This window comes from Notolabrus celidotus, chromosome 10, assembly GCF_009762535.1.
Source record: "Notolabrus celidotus isolate fNotCel1 chromosome 10, fNotCel1.pri, whole genome shotgun sequence".
Taxonomy (NCBI): Eukaryota; Metazoa; Chordata; class Actinopteri; order Labriformes; family Labridae; genus Notolabrus; species Notolabrus celidotus.
This window is the reverse complement of record NC_048281.1, coordinates 17153050-17173873: the sequence shown is the minus strand read 5'-3', so window position 1 is coordinate 17173873 and position 20824 is coordinate 17153050. Positions and strand designations below refer to the sequence as shown.

The following is a 20824-nucleotide window of genomic DNA, read 5'->3' as shown; positions in this document are numbered from 1 at the left end:
TGAAGCAAACATGATCGTGAGCTAGCTTAGCATTAAGACTTGAAAACAGGAGCTTATTTGGTCTTTTTTTTCCCCAGAAATGGTGAACTATTCCTTTAAAATATACCTGCATTGGTCTGAAAAACATTGTTTGCTCCTGCACTCTGTTTTATACACTAGTGTCCAAGTGTTTTTTTAACGTTTTGGCCACAGTTTGTCCAGTGACTCTCCACACTGAGCCCTTGGACAACCCTGAGCAGACTAATCTTATTTTCTGAGGGATTATCATTGTTTATGACGTAAAGGTCATTCTGTGGGGTGCTGTCCTCACAGCGTGATTTATGATTGTATAAGCAGATAGAAACACTGTGGCTCCACATCTCTAAATCAGATCACTGTTTGAGGAGAGCTGCTGGGTGGGGAGGGTAAAATATAAATCAGAACATTGATAAAAAAGCAGCTTATATCATGCTATCCAATTCAATCTGCCCATGTTTTAGGATCAAACTGTAAATCTGCACGAAAACACTGAAACGAGTGTGTGTGTAGCATATACTTATGTCCGTGACTTTGTTTTATATTTCATCCTCACCGATCCCCAGCTCTGCTGCCGTTTCCTTGTTCAGCTTGTTGAGCTCTGGCCCGTCGATGTTGTTGGCTTTAAAGATGCTGACAAGCTCCTGCAGCCCTTCCTTGCACAGCCAAGCCTGCACGTCCTCCTCCGACCAATCAGCAAGCAGCAGCCTGGAGTGACCCGGCAGCTTCCTTCCTGCAAAACACAAAACAGGAAGGGAGAGGAAGTGCTGTGCTTGTATGCTCCCAGCTCCCTACATCTGCAACAGCAAAACTTCTCTGCTGCAAACAATTTCCCCTCACACTCCCTCACAAAGGGCACACTCACTCTGCACTGAGACTGGAATGACAAATACTACACACAGAGAGATCTCTGACCCAGCATACAAGCACATGATCCCCAAAAGAAGACAAATGAATCCAGGGCTGTGTTTCTTCACTGGTTGCCAGCATGCAGCTAATCAACCTTCACATGACACCACACTTGTGAGCAGCCATCATTTATCACACCAGGCTGAGATACACTGGCCTGTTGTATTTTACCCCGTTAATGACACCTCTCAGCAGCCGCATGGTTCCCATCGCCCATCATTAGGAACGTGAAGGATAACCCTGAAGACCGGAAAGTGTTGCTCATTACCACGGTAACCACATGTTGGGTTTCCCTGTCACCTCTTGGCAGTGATTACCAAGTGAGCTTAGCCAGTTAGCATGCTAAAATTAGCATCACCATACAAAGTGGAGCTGGGGCTGATGGTACAGTTTTACAGGTAATGCAAGTCAAAGATTAGAACTAGTGATGCATAAAAATCCCAATTCATTCAGGGGGAAACATTAATGTCTGTGCCATATTTCATTACAATTCTTTAGGGTTGTAGTCAAGACCACATTAACCGAGACCAAGACATGTCCAAGACCAGAGTGCACCAAGACCAATACATTTAGGGATCGAGACCGAGTCAAGACCAAGACCAAGGCAGGGCAAAACCGAGACAAGACCAAGACCATATATCAATGAAAGATCTTCATGAGAGTTAACAAAATAAAAGACTTCTGTTTATTTTATTTAAGTTTGCTTTGAATACAATTGACAGCAACAAACAAGGTTTCGTTTTGTCTTTGTTGCCTTTCTTTTGACTCCTTAAGTTTCGTTTTTTCTCTTATCACAGTAATGACAGGGACACAGAGTGCATCAGTGGTGGTCTCAACCAGTCTTGATGTAAAATACAGAGTCCGTCCAGTCCGAGACCGAGACAAGACCGAGTGAAAATGCTTTCGATTCCAAGACGAGACCGAGACCTGAAATAAGCGGCCTCAAGACCAGCCTTGAGTACTACAACACTACAAATCGCCAGAACCAAATGTGCTGCAATAATACCACTGCTACTAGTTTATCTCTCTTGTAGCAGTCCTAGAAATGCCGATGTATGCCATCCAATTTACCCCCCCCAAAAAATTGCAACTGATCAAAAATGTCCCATTCTGGAAATGGAAATCTTCCCCAAAGCCCAACAGCACTTAGGGAAGAGATCCACTCTGTAGTCCACCAGCACTACAGTGAGCAGAGTAACACCACCTCCTCGCTGCAGCCCCGGCTGATAGAGTGTGGAGACTCACAGTCTAGCAGGCTGAGTCATGGTGCCAAAGTATGAAAACCTCGCAGAGCTTCACTGCAGGCTGGGAATGCTCACACTGCAGTGTTTAATTGCTTGGACAGATGCATGAAGATCTCTTCATCAAGTCTATTATTTACAGGATAAGTCTGATGACATTTCTCCTATTGTCTATAAAACCTAAGAAAAGATCAATGTATGGATTCTACTGAAAAGTGTTATCTGTGCACATAAGGCCTGATGGATTATTCCTCCATGCAGTGGACCTCATTGTTGTCTTGAAACACATTACAAACATTTCTTTTGCACTGGATCACATGTTTCTTTGTTACAGTAAACACTGTCACTATGATCCTAAACTGAAAAAAAAAATGCTTTAAATATCACTACATTGTTAAAGCACTGGACAGTTTAAGTATCTTTCTGACCTGCTGAAGCTGTATGAAGCCTTCAGGTATCCTGCGACAGATATACTATTGGCCCCAGAGTCCTAATACAGAGGAACAAAATTGCCTTTGCAAAACGAACTTCCACAAAACCTGAGATCAGCTTTATCTGTCTGTAGATTTAGAACCAAAGCCCCAATCAGCTCCTATGAACACAGCTTTTCCCAATCAGTCTTGTTGATTCCTATAAAGGGGAGGGGTCTTGTCCCAACAGGTGCAACAAAGCTTAACGAACAGGAGAGTGAGGGAGATGTCAGTCAAGTCTGGTTTGAGAGAGGAGGTCTGCCTGAAAACACCTGTGCAGGTGGACCATGGCTGTGAGAGAGTTTTTCATAAAACTAGTGAAATTATCTATCCATGCAGCAAGTTAATTTTACATGACAAGAAATCTTAAAATGAGATTGTTAAATCTAGAAATAAGCAGGCTCTGAAAAGTATTAAAAAGGGTTGAAATAAGTAGAATATGCTGATTTTTAGCTCATACTACTTGAAAACAAATTCCCTACAGCACAGTTCTATGTGAAATAGACTGAACATAAGTAAATAAAATCTCATTTATTTATTTTGTGTACTTAATTTGAGCAAATGAAGGCCTGGGGACAAGAAAAACACCAATTTAAGTAAAAAATGACTCACTATTAGGAAACTATGGTTATGTTGTTTCTTGATATCAGCTGGCTCATCTTAAAATAAAGCCTAATCCATTTTAAAACTAAAACTAAAACCTTTAAACCAGTTCTTATTCTTAGAATATACCTCTTAAATGTTTCCACAGAAACCACAACAGCAAGCTGGATTACTGGCACAACATTTAATAAATGTCATGATTAACAACATATAACATCAAGAACACTATTAATAGTGGCTCAGGGTTGACGCATACTTCCAGACATTTAAAACAGTCTATAGAGCCAAACCAAAACAAATATATCACCATACAGCAGAACTATGAGCAATCAATAAGATACAAGCTGAACTGTGTCTTGAATAGATGCCTTATGTGTTATTCTTAAATCAAGCAACTTAAAGTTGTTACTCAATATTGAAACAAGTTTTATTTTGATTAGACTTTAGGTGAGACAACCAATGTAGCTTATTTTAACAGTCATTAATACAATTTAAGATTCCCAGACTAACTGAGACAAAAAAGACATGTTCATAATCAATTTAAGATTCAACCATACATACACAGATTAAAAACAAGTAAATAACTCTAAAAACAAGGTCCTTCATCTAACATGTCTCAATCTAAGAGTTAAAATATTGGCAAATGCCGAATTATTTGCAGAGCATGAACAAACTTCCCTGCAGAGTCTACAGCTAACTTTAAGCTGAGTGCTAACATTAGTGAAGATAGACTATGAAATTTTTCCCCTCTGTTGCTCAACTACGCAACACACACACACACACACACACACAGGCCAATACACACTCATACACCTCTTTGGACATGCAATAATGAAGATATATCCGAGTGAAGGGGCTGCACACACACACACACACACAAGCACCCTGAGCAGTATGGAGTGCTTTGCCTTAAGGGCATCTCTCCATCTTCAAGGCCAATTTCCAGACACTGTAATGAGACATGAACCAGCAACCTTTCAAACCCTCCAGCCTCAGCTACTGCCACCCCAAGTAAAGATGCCAACATGTTTACAGTAACAATACGAAGAAGCTGATAACTAGATACATTATGATTATAACCTTAGTAAAGCTAAGTGGTAGGCTAGTTTTTTAAGCTTCTAAAAGTTGCTGCAATATTCAAGGATGGAACAAAGTGGTAAAACAAAGGCCCAACATCAACAGGGTTATCAGGGTTAGCTACAAATGAATGAGCTGTCTTACGAATTAAATTATATTTCATCCATATTTCGAAATGAACAAGAAACTAATAGGTTAAGGATTGTTATATAAACACAGACCAACATGTTAATGGTTTTGGTGTTTTGAGAGGATTTGCTGACATCAAGAAAATTATTCAATAATGCCAGCCTTATCCTTTAAAGCCAGACAGTAGCTATACTGTTTATTTTTTTAATCCACTTAAGCTTTACCAAAGCAACTTTTTGGGTTCACACAGCATGGAATGCAGTATACAAACACAGAATAAAAGCTTTCACCACATGCCAACATTTCAACAACATACTGCAACAATAGCTGAAAAGAGAGGATGTTTTCAACATTTTTACACCTGTGCTGAACTGATACTTGAACTATTCACACACACACACACACACACACACACACACACACACACACACACACACACACACACACACACACACACACACACACACACACACACACACACACACACACAGATAAAGCACACAAAGCACATATCGAAAAAAACAGCAGTGTTTTTGGGCTAAAAGAGTACTGTGGATAACTGGTGATTTTTATGGGTAAAACAGAGTGATGCATTCATTTACCTTGGCACACTGTCTGCTGTGATTCAGCTTCTGTGGAAAAACATAAAAGGGAATAACTTTAATATGTGGGAAGAAAGAAGAAACAAGATTAAAGGAAAGGGGGGGGGGGGGGGGGGGGACAGAGAGAAAGGAGAGGTATAAAAAGCTGTGTTTTCACTGAACTGAAATATGGTTCGTAAATATCAACCTGCTGCCCCAGCGAAGCTTCAAGGCCTCCAGATGTCTCACGATTGCACCTTTTTCATTTACTATTCCCATCTTTTTCTTTCATGTTGGGCTGAAACTTTTTTTAAGGAGGATTCACCTCAATAACAACAACTCTCTGAGGCTCAGTGGTAGTTTACCCGCTGCACCAATAAACATCAATCACAATTCTTCCTCTAGACTCTGCAGCCAGACAGCAATACACATGTAATGGGACCTTCTCCTGCTGGATAGCTCCCAAAACACTCTTCTGGGAGGCTCCAAATGGCTTCTGGGCTTAAAACCACTGCTAGTAGTCTGGTATTTTAAAAAGAGGAGTGATTGTGCATTTGGAACGCTAAACTAAACAACTCTTTGTTCAGTATTTACCAGTCCTGTTGATTTCATCTCCTATTCTCCACACGTTTACGGTTCTGTCCATAGAGCCAGTCGCAATCCAGGGCATGGTGGGAGACAGAGCAACTGCTGTCACGTACCTGCCAGGAGGAGGAAGAGGGGCACAAATGTGAAGGGTGTGTATTACGGGCTTAAAAATGGCACAGGGAAAGCTGGGCTTTAAAGTCAGGCTGCCTCTGCCCTTAAAAAAAAAGTAGAAGAAAAAATGCATTTTTAGATCATACAATATCTTAAATCCTTTCAAGCACTTCAAAGAGCTCTGTCTGTGCTTACCTGCGGTGCCACTTCAATGACTGTCTGGAAAGCAGAGTTGGATGCTATTGCATCACTACACCCAGTGCTTCTGGGAAAAACTAATCAAGCAAAAATCGCACATTTTGATCTGAAACACCGGGGCTCCTGTGCCGCTGTTTGCCTGATAGCTGCAGAGATTGCATAGCGGCAGGAGGGCCGGTCATTTACCTGTCGTGCTGTTTCAGAGTGTGGAGCAGAGTTCCCAGGTTCTGTAAGCAAAGTACAAACAAATATGAGCGGGGACACTTTAGCATGGGTGTGTTAACATCAATTAAAGACAGCTAAACATCAGATCTGTTGTGCTTTACTCACCACATCATATACTGCCACACTTTTATCCACCGAACTGTTGAAGGATGAGAGGAAACAAATTCTTCTTTAATTGCAGAATGCATATGCATGCATTTGATTACAGAATATCAAAGAGAGAAAAAACATGGACTCCTATCAAACAAAAGGACTCATTATTGAAATGTGACGAGGTGCTGCTAACAGAGCACAGATTAACCTTCACCATGCTTGAATGAAAGCCAGAAACAGAAGAGGCTTAAACACAACAAAATACACTCCTCCGGTGGCCAACTGAGGGAACAGCAGGATCAATGCTCAGTACTGGCAGATGACTTTTACAACCAATGGGAAAAAAAGAGCAATTCAAACACAGAGGAGGGATTCACTTAAACTTAACTAGTCCCAAATGAGCAAATGATGTCTCAGCAAATAAGTCATCCTTCAAAAAACAAGCCTGACAGGCACAAAAGTCAATATTCAGTTGCGAGTGCAGGAGGTGTTTATTAGTGCTGCTTACAAAGACAAGAAGTGGTTGTGTGTGTGTTTGTGTGTGATCGTCTTACCCCGAGACAACCATCTCTCCATCAGGAGAAAAGGCACAAGACAGAACTGGAGCTGACTGGCTGGTGAGAGTGTGAAGCAGCGTCATGACACAGGCTGAGGGTCGACAAACACACGCACACACACGCACAGAGATGCAGGCCCACAAACACAAGGGGCAAGGATTAAGTTCAAAATCACGTTGTTTCTATATTTGTTCAGCAAACAACTTCCAGCAACTTGTCCATAAATTGACCTCAAACACATCTTAAAAGTTCTGTCTCTGAAGCTGACACACACACACACACACACACACACACACACACACACACACACACACACACACACACATACACACACACACATACACTTCAAAGTGCATCATCGTCTGAATCCATTCAGTCAGCTCACACTCCAAACTTTTTGTCAATAACTGTCTTCCCCCTCGCTGGCTCACAGCTGTGCCTCCTGCTGACAGCTGCTAGGAAACAAAAGATTTTCTTTGTGGTAATAAACCTGGAGCTCTGGCAGCCTAAGATTCAAAGACACTTCTGAGCAGACTGATCATTCATTGTGCAGTAATTCCACATGCCACAACTAATTGCTTTGTGGCAGCATTTGAATAATAAGTCTGTAAACAATAATGTGTATTAAATTAAATCTCTCTGTTTTCCATTAGTGTGAGAATAAAGTTTGCCCGCTCTGTGGGAGGCTAATTTATTTGAATGTGTCAAAAACAAAAATCATTATCAAGCCTGATGAATTTCAGCTGAACCCTTCAAATGAAGAAAGGTATCAAGTGATGAACAACATATGCTGCTGAGTGAAAGAAAGGCTACAAAACTGACACAAGTTGTATTAATATTTAGATTTCACAAATCATTTTGACAATTGTCTCCTTGCTTCCTTTGATCATCTACTTTTGAGTCATGTTTTGCTTTTATAGTATAAAAAAAAGAGTAAGTAATAAATGCTCATTTCAGCTCCTACATGAAGAAACTGTTTCTGAAAAATTCTGAAGAACTCATCGTTCTGTGTCCCTCTACAAGCTGCTCAGAGATGAACAAACCCTATTGAGCGCAGCAGGTCACCGCATAGGGCACACTGCATCACAGAAATGACTGTAACCACGGCAACTCATCTCAGGAACTAACAGCATCATTGAGTTTATCGATAATGAAAATAAAGTCTGTAGGCCGGTTATACAACCTGTGAATCTACAGGAAGTGTTCGTGTTCTGCTTCTGGTACAACATGATAGAAATGTCAAGGAAGGATATATGCACCTGGTCTTCTACCAACTCTTCTTCACACACACACACACGCACGCACGCACGCACGCACACACACACACACACACACACACACACACACACACACACACACACACACACACACACACTGTCCTCTCCTCCTACTGCTGCTGTATTTCAGCAGTGTCTTAAAGTGATCCATTATTAATGAGTCAGTCTGCAGCTGATTTATTCCATGCAGTAATAAAATTCTTCTATTCTGCAGAGAGAATTCAAGGTTAACGCAGTAAGCTGCCTCTCTCGCTCTCTCTCTCTTTTCCTCTCTCTCTCTCTCTCAGTCTCACAGGTGATGGAGTGAGGAGGCTTTAAGATGAGGAAGCAGGCAGAGGGGTTGGCCTACCTGCTCCTTCACGCTGGGAAACAATCCATATTTTCAGCTGGCTGTCCTGCCCACAGGAGGCAAGTCGAAACTCCACACAGCAGCCATCTGCAACAAAAATAAATAAATAAATAACAAAGACAAAAACAGCCACAGTCTATGGATGTTCACGCCCGACTGAGTTTAATAACAAAAGGAGACAAATATCATCTGACGGCCTGTTTGTGAGATGTAACAACACGCATCTTCTGCACGGCATGTGGTATTAATATAGAGTTTGGATTTAGGCTACATTTCCATGACAGTATATGCTTTTTGTTCTGAAACTGCATCAAGAAACACACACTGTAAATGTCATTTAAATCTGAAGATAACCGAGGCATGTTCCTTTTAACATAACTCCAAATGTGACGGATAAAAATGACTTCAGTTTATGTTATGAAAGATGATTCATGGAGGGAGGCAGAGAGGAATCTGAAGTGTTTGTCTTTAGTTTGAAACTTCAGTGTGAGTTCACTGTTAGTCGCTAAAGACTGAGTAACAGTTTGTCAAAGATCATCTTTCTGTGGAAGATATTAATTGTCCTTGTATTTTAACTTCATTCACTGTCATTGTCAGTGTATCAAATATAACAATTTTTAGATTATTAACATAATTTAACTGATTGTACATCAATAAAGTAGATCTCACGCTGGCCCATGCAAATGTCCTTGATTTTCTTGTCTTACCTCACCAACAGTCCAGGACCTTAAGATAGTCAGTTTCATAAGGATTTGAATAAAAAATAGAAGAAAAGGAATGAATATTAGTTCTAAAATAATCCATTAATCCAGGGGTTCCCAAACTTTTCAGCCTGTGGCCCCCAAAATAAAGGTGCCATAGACTCACGACCCCCACTGTCCCTCAAAGTGATTTAATGAGGCTTCATTTAGCTGGTCTGCAGAAAACTAGCCTACCTATATGAGCATGTGGCTGTTTCCTGTGCCTTAATGAAGTAACCTACTGCTACTGATGCTTTTGATAATTAACTGTTCACTAAACCTAAACTAAGGAGTCATCTTGCAAAAAGAAAGGCAGAAAACTCATTACTTTCTATTTTCAAGGTTTTATTTCAAGTTTAGCTACTATTTTTGTCGATATTTTTTTTACTATAATGGGTAAAATGTACTATTTTTAGATAACTTTTGCCATTCAATTTTTTTATTACATTTTATCAGTATTTCTTTGTTCAACACACGTGAACAAATGAGTAATACAAATAAATAAATACAAAAAAATACAACAATAATAATAATAATAATTAACATTACAAAAAGGAAGATAAACATAAGAAAACAAGGTAAATAAACAAAAATAAATAATGATAATAAGTATTTTATTTTAGATAACTTAAAAAAAAAATTCTGGAAGACATTTCACGATCCCCCCATTTGTGTCTCACAACCCTCCAGGGGGTCCTAACACACACTTTGGGAACCCCTGCATCAAACCATACAAAATGTATCTATGGACCTATCATTTGCACACTAGTTGAGCTTAACAAAATCATTATTTCATTCACCTCCATGTTTTGGGTCAATCTGAAGAGGCATACATATTAAAACATTAAAAAAACAAACTATCTGCCTCCTTCCAATAATGAGGCTGAACCTACCTGTTACTTTCCTCAGGAATGTCTGAGCTTTAAAGGACATAACAATAAAAAAAGAGTGACAGAGGGAATAAAGAAGAAGCCAAAAGTTTCAAAAACTAAGGGTAAGTGAATTTACTCATTCAAGGAAAAAAGGTTGTTTTACAAAGAAATGGAGAAGACTTTCCAAACAGTGTTTAGAGTGCTAGTAACTTAAATTACATACAAAAGAACACTACTTCAAAGAATAAATGACTAGCTCCATCCAAAGAAAGAGTAAGCATACACATGTGGACACAAGTAAGCTCATTCACCTGTGGCAAAGCAAGTCACTTGGAGCATGTAGAAAACCCCTCCTCTTCAGCTCTCCCTGTGACAATTCCCCCCTCCTTTCTGGCTCTCCCTGGCCTGCTCACCTGCTGCTTGAGTGGGAGGAGCTCCAGAGCTCATAAAGGACAGCCAGCTCACCTGTACGAGCCCTTTTGTGAGAACAATGGAACTGGCTGCTGGGTGTATCTCCCATATCTCCACGACTGAGGAACTGTGTCTTTGAGCTTTATTTAACTTTATTTAAAGTGTGTTGTGTCTTAGTTTGCCTTATTTACAGTTAAGTTTGTTGGAAGGAATAACTATCATCATTTATGTACCTTTGTTTGATCATTTCCAACAGACTAAACCAGTTGAAACAGTTACAATAAATATTCTTTGGACTGGAAGGCTCGTTCCATCGTCTAGCAGACAGCCCATTGAGTTGGTCACCCACGTTACACCAGCACCCCTTACCCAAACTAGGGTTTTCTCAAACCGGTCCAACTTCGCTACAGAGGGAACTCCATCTGATGTCACACTCACGGGTGAATGAGGCCTCCTTCCTTAAGGTGGAGGGATCAAATACAGCTGCAAGATATGGGTTGAACTGTCCTTACTCCCATGAAAACATGTGATGCAAATAATAACTAGTTTTAGTCAATCCACGGTAATAAAAACTCCTCCTTTATGAGGTCATTTTTTAAATATTTTTAAACTGTTTTATTTACTTAGCGTCTTTCATGACGAACATTAAACAGTAGCACATGGTCAGTAAACCAGCATCCATGCAGACTTGCTGAAGGAGAGATTAACAACTCACTCTCATCCACTCAGAGTTTTTGGACGGCATCCAATCTTGCGGGAGCGGAAGTGTGTAAGAAGAGGAGTGCTTTGAGAAAGGCCCGACAAGACACAAATCACCAGTTTAACTTCACTCACCAACTTCAAATATTTGTGCGAAGCTGCAGCAGGTGACTCCCAGGTCATGAGCATCCTTCTCAGCATGCAGCAGGTTCATGTCCATCACATCCCAGAGTTTGAGGTCTCCACGGGTGCAGCCACTCACAAACATCTGACCACAGGGGGAGAAGCAGCAGGCCACAACACTGGCCTCGCTCACAGCCCTGAATCTGTTACAGACAAACATGAGGTTTCATACTCAGGGATTGGTTCCACATGTGTCTGTAGTTAAACCTGCTTTAATGGAGTCCTGTTTTCTTCACAAATCTGATGTGTGGGGAGTCTGACGGTGAAAGACATACTGACCTGGAGTTGTTAAAAGGCCCTGAAACATTGTTTTCTCTACAGTTGGAAGAAAGGAGCGATTTACTGTCCAAATCGGAACTGCATATTTCTGTTTTTGAGTTTGTATTTGTGCTTTTCTCACCAAGCACAAAGAGGGCAATGCTCTAATGCACCAATCGCAACTGCACAATAAAGACTCAGAATAACCTTGAGGGACAGTTTGCTGATGATGAAGGCTGCAAGCACAGCACTGCTACACAATGTGGCTTTAAAGCTCTGTAAAAACCAAGTATGTGGACCGTGTAATTGGAAATCTTGTCATTTTCGAAGTTTGAGAATAACTTTTGAGCTCAGAAGAATTTTTTTGCACAAGTTTTGCAACAATTTGTTTACTAAAGAAATATATTGATAGGAAGATAATTATCACCAAAACAAGATATATTTACTGGTTCAAGCTTTTAATGCTTTTCATCTTACATTTATTAGCTTTTTTTTTGTTGTTGTTTTGTGTCACTGGTCTGATCAAACAAGAAATGTCCTTATTCATTTTTCCCTAAGATGTATCAAATACCACATGTTTTAGTCTTGTGCTAAACTGGGGACGTTTTGGTCATATATTTTTGATACACTAACTAAGGCATACAGTTACACTATTGCTCCGAATAGTCTGTCAGCAATTTTTGGCATTGTTCCCTCACCACCCTGCTGGCCGGTTGATTCTCCTCAATTGGAGGGTTCCCCCGCCCCCCTTCACATTCTCATTGGATCCGTGAGGTGCTGTATAATTTGAAGCTAGAGAAGCTTAAGTTTACACTAAAAGGCTCGGTGAAATCATTTCATGTTACCTGGGATCCCTTTTTGAACTATATACAATATCTAGATTTCTCCTTGGAGTTGGAGGACTGATGTGTGCAATCTTAACTTACTCTTTATCTATTTTATCTAATATGTCTATTGTACCGTAATACTATTTTCTCCCACTTATTTATCATCATTATTATTTTATTTATTATCATTATTTTATTTATTTTATTTTATTTTCTATTATTATTGTTATTTTTTGTAACTGTTGAATGGCCTTGCAATGGGTGGTGGGTGGATGGGGATGTGGAAAATAGTGAATAGAGGGGTAGGATTAGATAGGTTTTAACTTCTTCCTACTCCTTTTTGCACATGTAAAGTAAATTGTTTCACTGCCTGCTAATATTGATTTTGTTTCTTTTGTATAACTGTTTCTTTTTTTCTTGTTTCTTTGGATAACTCTTTCTTCTTTTCTACTTGTATGCTTTTATTTTGTATTTTAACTTTTACATGTTCGACATAAAGTCATCAAAAAAATCAAAAATCAAATAGGGTGATGACATTCAGATGTGACGACTGATGTCTATATTTTTGCACCTTATGTTGTAAATCACACTGTCTGTCTAAAATGTTGAAAATGTTCTACAAATAAAGATGCATCAAAGACCTATCATTTAGTAATTTGGGGGGGAAAAAAACCTTTAAAAATGACCTATGGTGACTAGAACTATTTAGGACAGGAGCCCTTGATGGTTCAGGAGTACAGTATTATTACTTCTTGATGTGATTGACACTGTGGTGGGTCATACTGTACCTGCGCAGTGTCTTGGAGGTGAAGTCCCACAGGGACACGGTGCCGTTAGAGGCCCCTGCCAGCAGGTGGGAGGAGTCCGGGGCCATTGCGCACACTCTGAGCGGACTGCGGCCCGGGTGTTGCAGCACCGCTGTGGTCTCACCTGTCTCTGAGTCCCACACGATGACAGAGCCGTCCGTGGAGCAGCTGAGCAGCTTACTTCCGCATGAGCTGAAGCAGCAGCTGTGGATCCCGTAGCCATGACCCGAGAGAGGAGAGAAAGGGAGCTCCGAGAAGTCCGCTGTGTTATAAACACGGAGGGTCTTATCACCTGAGGAGGTCGCGAGCAGGGATGGAGAGAAGGCACAGCAGCTCACCTCGTCTGTGTGTTGTCGAAGAGTGCACTGTAGTGACACCATCTTTAGATAGTAGCTTTTTAGCTCTGCTGAGGGAACAGTTCACTCACAAGGTGGCGCAAAATGCTCAAATATCCGCCTGTGGAGGGAGAGAGGAAAGGGATAGAGACGAGTGACAGAGTGCTGATTCTTAACTTCCTGTCCTAAAGTTATATGTGAAAGTTCAATTTGAAATACAGAAAACACACACAAACCTTTTATCTGCCTCTCTTGCTTCGTTAGAGTTGTGGAAAGTGTCCTCTTCCTCCAGCAGCTATAAAGTCTGTTTATCTCTCTCAACTGTTATCTGTCATGTGACTCTGAGTTATATCCAGTTACACAATGGTCATAGTCGACTGTTGTAGTGTCTACATGTCAAATATTACATCAAACAGACGGGTCCAATTAAGGTTTACTGAAGGTGACGTCATTTATGATTTATTTTTAAAGTCTAAAAATAAAAATATTGAACAAAAAGGCAAAGTATTAAGTTTGATGTCATACCTCTCAATTAAGTTTATTTTTATTTCTTGTTTATTAAAAAAATTATGGGAAGCTCTGTTTATGTTCAGCTCATTTAAACTACTTCTCTCTATCCTACGGTGGCCCCAAAGGACAAAACAAATTTACAAAATTTGAAACACTTTTACCAAGGCCAAAACAAATCTACATTTAAGAAAACAAATTTATAAAAGATGAAACACTTTTACAAAGTTGGAGACAATTATACAAACAATGGAACACTTTTACCGTTAAGTTTGACTCCTTTTAATCTGACTTAGTTTAGCCTGACTCCTTTCAGCCTGAGGCGATGTGGTCTGAGGCCGTTTAATCTGAATTCTGACACATGATGAAGGTTTTGCAGAGATATGACGGAACTTTTCCTGAGACATGATGCTTTTTCATCTGAGGTCTGACACCTCACTCTGAGACCCGAGGATGTCCTAATATGTAAACCATGTCCATCTCAAGCGGCAACACCCGGTCTCAAACTATGAAGCTCATGCAGAAGTGTTATAAACTGCAATTAATCTAGAATCCGCTTGAGGCTGGCTGCAGAATCACCGGAAACCACATACACACCAATTCAAAAAAGACGATCTTTGCAGCATTAATAAACATGTGTACAGCCTGGTTCAAAAACGGCTTGGCCCTTCGTAGCTAATTTCTCTATCGGCACACACTGTACAGGGGGTGAATTTTTTTCTAAAGCGACGGTTCAGAAGATATTAAGATTACGAGTTTTTGCCCAAATAAGGACATGACTGACTTGACTCCAGGAAGGGAACACATAGCTGTTGGCTAGGAGGCTCAAACTCCGCCTCTTTACGTCACACTCTGCCTGGTTGAGTTCAGCATTTCCAATATGGCTGCTGCCATCCATTGGCTTCTAAACAGCGCTCAGGAACAGATGGGTGACGTCAAGGATACTACATCCATATTTTATACAGTCTATGGTCCATCTCCGTTTGGTTTCTCCCCATCAAATCAAACTAAATGACCCCTCACTCGATCACTTCCGGATCACTTCCGGTATCTGGTACATTCCCTTTCCGAAAAAATGAAATGTTAATTTGTTTCAGAAATGGTAAAAGTGTTCCGTCATTTGTAAAATTGTCTCCAACTTTGTAAGTGTTTCATCTTTTGTAAATTTGTTGTCTTAAATGTAAATTTGTTTTGGCATGGTAAAAATGTTTTGCTAATGTAATTTTGTTTTATAAAATGTAAAATTGTTTTCCAAAATGTAAATTTGTCTCCAACTTTGTAAAAGTGTTTCGTCTTTTGTAAAAAATGTTTTGTCCTACAGGGCCACCATACTATCCGGACACTTTAACCCCCTTCAATGATGCAGTGTTTGTTTGAACAACATTAATGTAAAGCAAAATCTGCCTACACTGTAGAGTGAATTGTTTAGTGTGTGTGTATAAATAGTAACCCCCCCCCCCCCCCCCCCCCCCCCTTTTTTTTTTTTACAAAAGTGAAGGTCTTGGGTTAATAAGTATCCAATCCACTACTGACAGAGAACACAATTAAATGTGCATTGACTCTTATTTCTTTTAATTTTGGAGCAATATGTAACCCACATCAATCAGACAAATATTTGATCAGTTCAATCGAGCATTCAAAAGTTTCATTTGATTATTATTGAATTATTTTACTGACTCTGAACTTCACAATGATGGTGCTATCAAAGAGAGTAAATGTGGGCCACTGTGAGGGCCTGACAGATTTATTATGAGAAACAGGTTTATTTTAACTGTGCCACACACCCATTATTTCAAAATAACACTCCTAATAAAAGTCACTACTCATTTCACAACATTCATAACAAAATACAGTAACTTCAAGTCTTCTGGCTTCAGCTGTCAGGAGACAGAGACGCCTCCGCTGGACCGTGACACTGACTGACTCCCCACTGGATTGAAGCCCAGCACAGGCTTCAGGTCTGTCCACAGGACGTCCGACAGGACTGTGACTGAAGGAAATGCTTGAAGAAGAAACAGTATATGCACCATGTTGACTCTCTTCAGGGGCTGAAAAGATTTTTTACATTTTAGGGTTTAACTGCAGTATACTGTGCAGGACACATGTATAGTACACACACTGAAAAAAAAACACTTGTCTGTACACTGTTTAGAGGTCAGAGGTCAGGCACTACAATACCAACAGGATGCAGTGTTTGGAGTGGATAATCGGCGCAGACAAAGAACAGTATCAGACATATGGAGTGCTACAATCATCTGTAAGCATTAGCAATATCTTAGCAAGATTGTTACTGTGTGAACAGTTTGGATTTAAGACTTTTAAGAAGTGACAGTGATTCCTCTTTGTATTTCACACATGTAACTCAAAAATTCAGCTGAGCAGTGGTACTGCTGTGACCTTAAGCTGTAAACAATTATTTTTATTGGCTTGTTTAATAGTCTGTATAACAATCTTTACTTTTTATTTAAAGCTGTTTGCTATTTTCTGCTTTTTCTAAAAAAAGACTAGTTGTAACATAAATACTTAAGAAAATAAATACACACATATAAACTTAAGTACTGATATAAAAATGATTATGACGTACAGTATCTACAGAGTGAATCTATTCTTTTCAAATAGAGTCCATATTGAGTCCAAAGTCAGTGTATTTTGAAAAAGACAAGACAAGAGTATTGCACTTTGAGGTTTTAGTCTGGAGATTTGTCCTTTCTCATTACACTTCAGAGCCATGTGCTGATTTAGTGCCACAGTAGTCTAAGAGGCCTTGATGACAAAAGATGAAGTTTGATAAGTAGAGAGAAACTTCGAAAGTTCAAACTGGAGTATGTTACTGCAGCAGTTCAGTCCATCGTTTGTCAAAAAATCTCCTCATGCTGTGGCCGGCCTGTCCAATTTGTGAATCATCTTCATTGAACTTTTCACAGTTCTCGAAAACAAGGTTCACGTCCACAATGAAGCCTTCCAAATTCAAGTACCTGTAATCATTAGAGAAGTGTTTGAGTTCAAGTCATTACAGGCATCAAGCAACAGAAATACAGCATTAGGGATCATTTAAAGTGTATGCAAATAATATACTTATACATTTCTTGTGAGTACATACTGGTTGTTGGTGAGCTTTTCTCTGATGGTAGAGAAGTCCATGGGCTTCTTGATGACCTTCCTGTATCCGGGGACAGATTTATGGTTGACTGGTTTGAGGAAGGGCCACGCATCTAGATGGCTCTCAAGCTCAGACAGCAGCTCTCTGAGGAGAACATAGAAAATAAAACTCTGCAAATAATGTGTCTTTCAAGTAGTTGCAGTGAGATTTGGTGATTTAAACATCATTACTTTTGGTTTCAAATTTCAGATTTTAGCTATTTTGAACAGTCAAAGCAGGTACATTAAATGCAGCTAGTTCCTATGCATGCAGTGAGTAATCCTTTCTTCTTACCGACACATCTCCAACCCATATGCTTTCTCGTCTTGGGCTGTTTTGGCTTTTTTTGCGCATGAGACAGGGCTTTCATGCCCGCTCTGGGAGCCATGCGGACTGTCATCTCCTTTCCTCTTCTTGAACTCCTTGGTACCTTTCTTTGGCACACCGTTGCTGCTGGCAGCTTCCTCTCTGATGAGCTCTTCTACCACAGATGGCTTGCTATTTCGTTTTACCTCGCTGCCTTTCTTCCCTCCTCCAGCTGTTCGACTCTGGTGCCTCCTGCTCCGGGGGGATTGACCACTTTCCAGAGTGACAGCGCACACGGCAGACTGCTGTAGCGACATACAAAACACATATTGAAATCAGTTAATTGGATGTGTTCATATGATACGGCTACGCTACCTTTCGACGATTGCATAGGGAGAGGCCCCTAAGATTTACTGTGAAAAGAGGAAGTTATTGAAAGACAAGAGGGCATTTGTTTTAATGTAGAAGGACTATGAGCTTGCTGGTGTACCTTTTCCACACAAGCAGGACAGTACCAGTTCCCGTCAGGTACGGTGGTGATCCTGGGTTTATGGCAGTATGTGTGGCAGCCGTTGTCACAGCCGTCACACAGTAAAAGCAGCTCTTCATTATCCCCTCTTTGACAAAGCTGACAGTACTGCAAACAACATAAAGATAATCAGATACATCCTCATGAAAATAATCAATGTATGCATCACTGTGCTGCATAATTTGCATATATGTTAGTAATTGTTCTTCAATCTAAGACAGTTGCTGTCTATCATCAAAACAACCCTTTAAGGAGCACCTAAATGTTCCCACTAACTGTGTTGTCCTTGCCATTCAGAGTGCCTGATATCTTTAGTGTGAGCTGTGAATGGGGTGTGTGATTTTGAGAGAGAATTAAAGGAGACAGAGACCACTTTCATGATGGAGCGTTCCCAGGTGATGGTTTTCTGAAGCTGCTGAATGCAGAGCGACAGCTGAGCAGAGCTGCGGACCTCACTGATCGCTTTATGCCACAACCTCATACCCGGAGCAGCTGCTTCCTCACTGCTTTGAGGTCACAGAAACAGAGAGTGCAGTTTTTACTGTACAGTCATCACATTTACAGACTGTCATAGAATTAGAAAAATAATTGCAGCAATAATGTGCCCCCAAAGGAGGCACATTTACATTATCTAGTTACTGAGGAGTCTCTTTAGGTACCTTCGCTCAATGTTGCTCTCCAGCTCTTCCAGCCTGATGACAGCTATATCAAGGGGATTGTTGGCCCGCCGCACCACATTGCCAGGAAGTTCCTCCTGGCTGGTTTCTCTGCGTCTATTTCTCTCTAGAACGGGTGAGGAAGAGAAGGGCTTGTTCTCATGGTAGACCAGTTCTTCACTCTCTGACTGCGGCTCCGGAGGCATCCAGCCCTGAGGGGACAAGTGATGTTAACTACTATCAACACAAAGACAACAAAAAGGGCAAGGAAGCCTTTCTAAGAAGATATTGGATGATTTTTTTCATGAAATAGTTTATAAAAGGAACAGAAGTGGGGTGCTCAGTTGCTGTACCTTGATCTGCAGGTTGGCAGAGACCACTTTTCTCTCCAGCTCTTCGACCTGCTGCAACAAGCTGATGTCCACCTCCATGGCCTGCTCTTCAACACACCAACTCTCCACTGTCTCCTCACTCACCTCCTGCTTCTCCAAATGTGCCACATCAATCACTGCCGAATAAAAAGACACACACTATAATGCGAACCACTATTTACTCAAAGCAATCTTATTCAATTCAGGGTACAGTCATCCCATCATGAATAAAAATATTAGTCAGCAAGATTTTTTGACTTAAAGTGAGCAGAGGACATGTGGACAAACCATCTTTGCTGCTGGCACAGAGCTGGGTCATATACTCCATATGTTTCTGTATCTGTTTCTGTAAGGCCTTCTCTCTGATGCCCCGGCTGTGAAGGGCCTTCATCAGGCTGTGCAGTTTGTCCATGTCTGACACCATCCACCAGCCACGCAGCATCTCTACCAACACATAAACACGCACATATTACCACAAAGAAAAGTTTTATCACTGTATATTCTAGTCATGTCCAGTTGTGCGGTGGGCCGTGTGTAGCAGTGAGCCATTCTTACCCTCGTGGATCGGTTGAGGACTGGGGTAGTCCTGGGTCTTGGCCCCCTCCGCAGCGGGGAGTGAACCACAAGCTGGCTTGTCACTGGAGGGCTCTGGGGTCTGGCTCTTGTTGTTGTTTTCCGGGAAGAAGACCCTGTTCACATTACCCTCTTCATGCTGGGAGGACACATCCAGCATGGGGGGTACAGCAGTAACAGAGAAGGGCAGGCTGGGAGTCGTTGAGGCGCTTGACATGTCACACAGTGTTGGTCTGCTTTGATGAACGCCTGGCTTCAGGTGCTGAGAGGGAAAATCAAAACATAAACTGTAAACTATAACAAGATGACCATTTTACTTTACTACCATATGCATAATATGTAAGGCAAAGATTTCCGCTGTGATTTATTTGCAGTTCCACTGATGATGCTAGGAATTCAAAGGGTTTCTAACAAGGGACATATCTTCAAAACAGGCTGGTTTAAGATAACTGTAACTGAGATTACATGGCGTTGTTATTATCCACCAACCTGAAGGGCAGATGACTGCATGTTATTGATCCCAGCAGGAACACTTGAGCTGTCTGTAGCTACAGGATCCGAAGAGAGGGGTGATTTGTTGCCGTTTGTCTGTAGAGGAGAGGACGCGCCTGCAGGACTGGAGCCAGACGTCACAGAGGACTCGTCACAAGGAGAGCGAGGCAACAGGCTAAACCACTGGTTGCTCTTCTCCGTCAGTACCTTGCAGAGCTGGTCTTCATGAAAGATCGACTCGTGTCTACTTTTGAGCGCTGAAGTGTCTGTTTTATCTATCAGTCCCTGCTGAGCGATAGCTGTCTGAGGACTGGGATGTGATGGATGAGATGTAGTGCTAAAGTGATTTTTATGACTGCTGAGAGGATCGATGTCTGAATCATGAGCCATTTTGGCGACTTCCAGGAGTTTGCTGAGTTTAGAGAAGGAGCCGGGTTTTTGAAGAAAGAGATTGAGACTCTCTTTGTCCTGCTGGCTCTCAGGTGTAGACGTTTCACTGTCGGTGCTCAGTGCTGGGCTGAAAACCACAGGCTTCTTTGCGTCTTCAAGGTGCTCTTCTTTAATCCTGATCCCCTGAGCAGATTGCTGCCTTTTCTTCTCCTTCTGCACCTCTTCGTAACCTGAAGAGGTAAGGGTAAAGTTCACAAAAAATACATTCAACTTTCAGGACAAAGAAAAACATCTGACTGACGGAATT

The 20824-nt window shown here is 41.0% G+C and overlaps 2 protein-coding genes across 5 annotated transcripts in view; both read right to left on the bottom strand.

Annotated features, from left to right (window-relative positions):
* Positions 1-13922, bottom strand: part of LOC117820617 (WD repeat, SAM and U-box domain-containing protein 1-like) — a 23778-nt gene extending 9856 nt beyond the window's left edge. Inside the window, exons 1-10 of the mRNA XM_034694452.1 lie at positions 13791-13922; positions 13202-13675; positions 11281-11471; positions 8424-8510; positions 6795-6888; positions 6253-6286; positions 6109-6149; positions 5620-5726; positions 5047-5076; positions 572-748 (exon numbers count right to left, since the gene is read on the bottom strand). Of these exons, the coding sequence (XP_034550343.1) occupies positions 572-748; positions 5047-5076; positions 5620-5726; positions 6109-6149; positions 6253-6286; positions 6795-6888; positions 8424-8510; positions 11281-11471; positions 13202-13599 (1159 nt within the window). The 5' untranslated portion in view covers positions 13600-13675; positions 13791-13922. The remainder of the gene's footprint in view (positions 1-571; positions 749-5046; positions 5077-5619; positions 5727-6108; positions 6150-6252; positions 6287-6794; positions 6889-8423; positions 8511-11280; positions 11472-13201; positions 13676-13790) is intronic.
* A 1694-nt stretch (positions 13923-15616) lies between these two features.
* The window catches only part of LOC117819918 (bromodomain adjacent to zinc finger domain protein 2B), a 51598-nt gene continuing 46390 nt past the window's right edge, over positions 15617-20824 (bottom strand). For 2 of the 4 annotated variants that reach the window (XM_034693446.1, XM_034693449.1), the window contains 10 exons: positions 20125-20747; positions 19618-19897; positions 19351-19506; positions 19045-19199; positions 18695-18903; positions 18406-18541; positions 17997-18143; positions 17495-17811; positions 17162-17305; positions 15617-17036 (listed from right to left, as the gene is read on the bottom strand). In XM_034693446.1, coding sequence (XP_034549337.1) covers positions 16889-17036; positions 17162-17305; positions 17495-17811; positions 17997-18143; positions 18406-18541; positions 18695-18903; positions 19045-19199; positions 19351-19506; positions 19618-19897; positions 20125-20747 — 2315 coding nt within the window. In that variant the 3' untranslated portion in view covers positions 15617-16888. The remainder of the gene's footprint in view (positions 17037-17161; positions 17306-17494; positions 17812-17996; positions 18144-18405; positions 18542-18694; positions 18904-19044; positions 19200-19350; positions 19507-19617; positions 19898-20124; positions 20748-20824) is intronic. The other 2 variants (XM_034693447.1, XM_034693448.1) reach the window with 2 other exon arrangements.